Raw genomic sequence first — 4,733 nt, 5'->3', positions numbered from 1 at the left:
GTTTCTATGCTGAAGATGGCCAAAAAATAAGTTTTTATCAGTCCATGTTGCTGCATCAGCTTCTAGCTCTGTTAAGATATGAATTCCACTTGATTTCAATTAGGTCCGTTCGAATTGAATTCCACTCTAATAATCATAGTTTAGACACAAACTAATTAAGTTAATAATATAAGTTGTATATTAGAAAACTATCATGTAAATCTATAGAATAAATTTCCATCTCTTATCCTATGAATTTGAGATAGATTTATACATAGACTTTGGAAAGTTATGGAATGTCACGTTCTAAAAAAAATAGCCTACTTCCTTAGTTAGATTCTAATTCATCAAAATCTAGGGAAACAAACGGGGCCTTACAAAAAATTCAAAAATTACTGCATCCATATGCAGAGGCGGATATAAGACTCGGGCCTCTCGGTATGGTCCAGGGCAATGACTCATGTGGCTCAGTTATTTTCATTATAATTAGACCAAAATTTATTGGAAACCTAATAAATCTAATATATTGGCTCGGGAAATGATCAGATCTTGATCCGCCCCTAGCCATATGCTTCACTTGCCCACTCTTTAAAGTGACCTCACGACAGCCCTTATGTCGGTAGTTATGTTTTGATATTTTGCGGAAGTCATGTAAATACAATGGTACGTAATATCACACCATGGAAAGGTGTGCAATAAGTGGTTACTACTAGTTAAGTGACCGTGTGTTACTACGATTTATATATATCACGTAGGTAACGATTTATATATATCACATAGGTAGACCTTATTTAAATGTGATAATCGTTCAAACACGTTCCAAACCTTACAATAATACTAACCTTGAAAAATCATCATGCTCTATAATCACTGAAAAATTCTTTACTCACTGATACGCACAAAATTCACGTACAATGGTTCTGCTAACTGAGGATAATATTCAGCTCCAAGACCACGGTAAAATGATAATAAGAGCCAACAAGCATAGTATATCAAAGTGAAACTTGTTGTAGGCAGAGAACAATCAGTCATACCAGTAAGTGAGCCAAGCTTCTGATGAACAAAAAACTATATGCTAGAAATGCTATGCAGGCAAAGACAAGGCATCAAATATATAGGCATATAAACAAATTAAACCATATTTTCGTACACTAAAAATGTTCATCTGAATTGTTTGTACCATTTCCAGATTAATAATCATACAAGCATATCCAAACATGAAACCAACTACAGCATTCATACAAACCAATAACAAAAACAAAATAACTGAAAGTACACTACTGTATGAACAAGTTGGGGCGTCTTCAGAGTGAACACTTTCTGCATTGGCCTGCGCCTGCAAGAAATCAGTATTGTTAGCATCTATCCATCCTCAACTGGACAATATTTGGATGTCTCAGCTTTATTAGCAAGTTGACTTCATACTTAAAATATTGGCTGCAGGAAAGGAAAAAACATTACATAAAAATGCATACACAAACATGTATCTTGTAACCACTATACTTAACCGTTGATGAAAAAATAGTGTACAGACAATCAGCTGGAGAAAGCAAGGAGGTTGATAGTTATTCTAATATGATTGACTTACATCACCAGCCTGTCATCAGATAAGGATGGAAGAATGCGTTTGACAGCAATGGGTGTTCCTCGCCAATTTGCTTTCAGAATTTCACCGAAAGAGCCTTGTTGTAGGTAGCAGGTTTGGCCAACTTTAAGATAATCCAATACAAAACTAAAAGTGAAGTACAGAAAATCACTAAATTATGCTAATACTTTATCAAATAATTGTATTGGGTAGGAGATGTTTCAAGACTTTAAACCTTTCCGATAACAAGTGCTTTTGTGAAGTCCAGAGTGGATTAATCTCCCAGACAGTCTTATTTCTGAATCGTCTTTGGTTCAAAATGGCTTCCAGTTTTCCCCTACACGGTAAAAAGGGGGAATAAAATCCAAGGAGATGGGAATGGTCATATGATGCATCAACCTACAAAATCATATCATATTTACAACCGCCAGTTTAGAAACTAGTCCAGTAGCATGATTAATCACCAAGCCCTCCCCACCTAATGCTTTGCCAAAGAAAGAAAGCACAGCTCTGCTTCCGATAAAAATATTTGGAACCGTGCATCCTGCATATTTATTTAGAAACATTGCATCGATAACAGTTGCAGAGCAATATACAGGGTACTCACCAACTAAATCCATACCATACAGTGACAGGTGAAATTGGAATACTTGATCAGCTTGAATAACAGAGAGCAAAGATAAATCTAGCCCTGGTAATAACCATGGCTCACATCTTATGTACCAGAGCCAATTCTAAAGACACAGCTGCGGGATGTAGCAGTTAGGCAAGGAAAGAAACAAAATTACCAGCTCACTGCTAAGTGTCAAAACATTGCTTTACACTGAAGGGTTAAACATTTGCCAAGAAGGTAGTGGGCACCTCTCCTCTGCAAGCAGCAGCATAATCTAGGGCGAGGCTTGGTGCAGCTTCCTTGTAGGGGCATATGAACTTATCCATGAAGGCACTCTCACTCATCTGGACAGCAGTATAGTAGCTCCGGTCCTGCTCCAACAATCCATTTTCCTTCAGGTAATTCACAACATAGTGTCGGGGCATGAGGCGGCGTTCCAAGCTATATGTAAGCAGAGCAGGCCTGTGAGCAATGTACTCTGGCTCCAACCCAACCTTGGTGATCAGGAACTCTGACATGCGGCGCAGCCTGTCCTTGGAGTGCTTGAGCACCAATGGCAGCTTGGAAACCGCAACGCCCACCTCAGCATCCGACCACCGAAATGTTGTCTTCAAAAACTCTGCCTTAGCTTTGATCTTTTCCTCGCTGAGGAATGCAACAGCCAGCAGTGCGTGCCTAAACATCCCAGTGCCACGAGGCACACCGACAGCTTCAGCTCGCTCCACCATTGCCCGGACGCGTTCTGGGTTGGTGGTGATCAACCTAGGGACGGGTATGGACAGCTTGGCAATATCACAAGCATCTAGCCCGCACTCCACCAGGAACGCGACGTTGGGCTTCACAACGCGCTCGAGGTCCGAGCTGAGAAGGTAGGCGTTGTTCCTGAGAGCCTGGAGCAGGTTCTCGAAGGAACCGAAGAGGGGGACATAATACTGCAGCTTGGAGACGACGGTGGGGCGGCGGAAGCGCGCGGGGTCGACGAGTGCGAGGCGGGCGATCTGAGACGGAGAGAGGCCGAGATCCCGGAGCTCCGCGAGACGCGGGGCCAGCGTGCGCTCGACCTCGGAGCAGAGAAGCTTGGGGTCGTAGGCGACGGCGGCGGCGATGTCGGCGTCGGAGAGACCGAGGCCCGAGAGGAAGGCTAGCACGGCGTCGGGTCGGGAGGGTGACTTGAGGTGCGAGAGCACCTTGGAGGCCTTGAGCGCCTGCGCCGGGGTTAGGTGGCATGCGGCGACGAGGTAGTCCTCGACGGCGAAGGGGGCAGCGCGGCTAGCCGAGTCGGCGGCGGCGGCGGAGAATCGAGTCGTGGGGAGACGGCACTGGCGGAGAGTCGTGCGGGGACGAACGGAGAGAGGGAGGGGTTGTTTCTGTATAAGGAGCATGGACATGGCTGCCGGCGCCGGCGCCGGCGGCGACGAGGGACACTATGCGAAGCTCCGATTCGATGAGGAGGAAACGAAGAGAGAAACCTAGGGCGCGGAGCAGACGACCGGGGGCACGCTAAATGGCGGCGAGGTGCACGTGGGAGTGGGGACTCGTGGCAGGCAGCGGGCTAGCGCGGGGAAATTGAGAAGGATTTTCATAAAATTACGACGCACGATAATGGTGAAAATTGGTATTCTATATGATGGTGATAAAATTAAGCTCTTAATCTGAGCAATAATTATAGTGCTGACAACGGTTCAAAGAAAAATAAAAATGCTCCAGTGATTTGCTCGAACTATTTTATTATCTTGTTGCCATCTTCATTGCCCTTACATTGAATGTTTATATTGTTTAATCCATGTTTAGGGAAAGAAGGGGAATCTGTCATTCTCTTTGGCCTGGAATACCCTGGTGTGGCTCATGGTTTTAAACTCTATTGTCCAGATAGCTACTTCTACAGCACAGGATTATTACCTCAGCACACAACAGGAGCAAACGATCAGTAAAAAGTTGGAAGCCGAGCTTTCTGCCACTGAACCATCTTCTGTCTCACCAGAATGATTCAGCTTGGGTACCGTTCTGGTTTCTTCATTAGTGTGTATACTTATGTCAAGCTAAGAGAGGAAAATTAACATGAAGAATGTGGTGACTGACTGGGAAATTAAGGCCCTGTTCCAATCTCGCGAGATAAACTTTAGCAGCTATTTTTTAGCTACTTTTAGTCATTTATAATCTAAACATGAGAGCTAATGGTGATAATTGAAACTAAACTTTAGCACTTCAATTCATATAGCTAAAGTTTAGCAGGAAGCTAAAGTTTAGCTCATGAGATTGAAACGGGGCCTAAAACTGTTGCTCATCAACTGTTAGCTGCTACTGTTCTTCAAGAAAGTGCACTGACACATTGTACATAACTATGCATCAACCATCAGCTCATGACTAGATGCTCTCTTGCACTATTTTGGTGCACTAACTATTGATGTATTTCTTTCAGTGAGAGTGAGAGGGAGAGAGAGAGAGACTAACTGGTGCTAAAAATACAATGCTGCCCCAGCTACAATTCAGAGCTTGTGGCCTTTGTACATAGCAACAAATATACCAGGGGAGGAAAATATCTATCGATAGGCGTTA

General features: G+C 43.7%; 1 protein-coding gene across 4 annotated transcripts; it reads right to left on the bottom strand.

Annotated features, from left to right (window-relative positions):
- Positions 1 to 1,094: 1,094 nt before the first annotated feature.
- Positions 1,095 to 3,711, bottom strand: LOC100194019 (uncharacterized). 4 transcript variants are annotated; one of them, XR_004855859.1, is made up of 4 exons: positions 2,353 to 3,711; positions 1,800 to 1,901; positions 1,568 to 1,711; positions 1,095 to 1,315 (listed from the first exon to the last, which is right to left on the bottom strand). XR_004855859.1 is itself a non-coding variant. In NM_001367044.1 (4 exons), exons 1-4 carry the CDS (start codon positions 3,563 to 3,565, stop codon positions 1,216 to 1,218), a joined length of 1,548 nt encoding a protein of 515 aa, NP_001353973.1. In that variant the 5' UTR covers positions 3,566 to 3,640; the 3' UTR covers positions 1,178 to 1,215. The 4 variants fall into 4 exon arrangements, 1 of the variants encoding a protein (NP_001353973.1); XR_004855857.1 differs by having other exon boundaries at positions 2,426 to 3,711; XR_004855858.1 differs by having other exon boundaries at positions 1,103 to 1,315; positions 2,172 to 3,711.
- Positions 3,712 to 4,733: the final 1,022 nt, after the last annotated feature.

Source organism: Zea mays, chromosome 2 (genome assembly GCF_902167145.1).
Source record: "Zea mays cultivar B73 chromosome 2, Zm-B73-REFERENCE-NAM-5.0, whole genome shotgun sequence".
Classification (NCBI taxonomy): domain Eukaryota; kingdom Viridiplantae; phylum Streptophyta; class Magnoliopsida; order Poales; family Poaceae; genus Zea; species Zea mays.
This window is presented reverse-complemented; position numbering and strand designations above follow the sequence as displayed.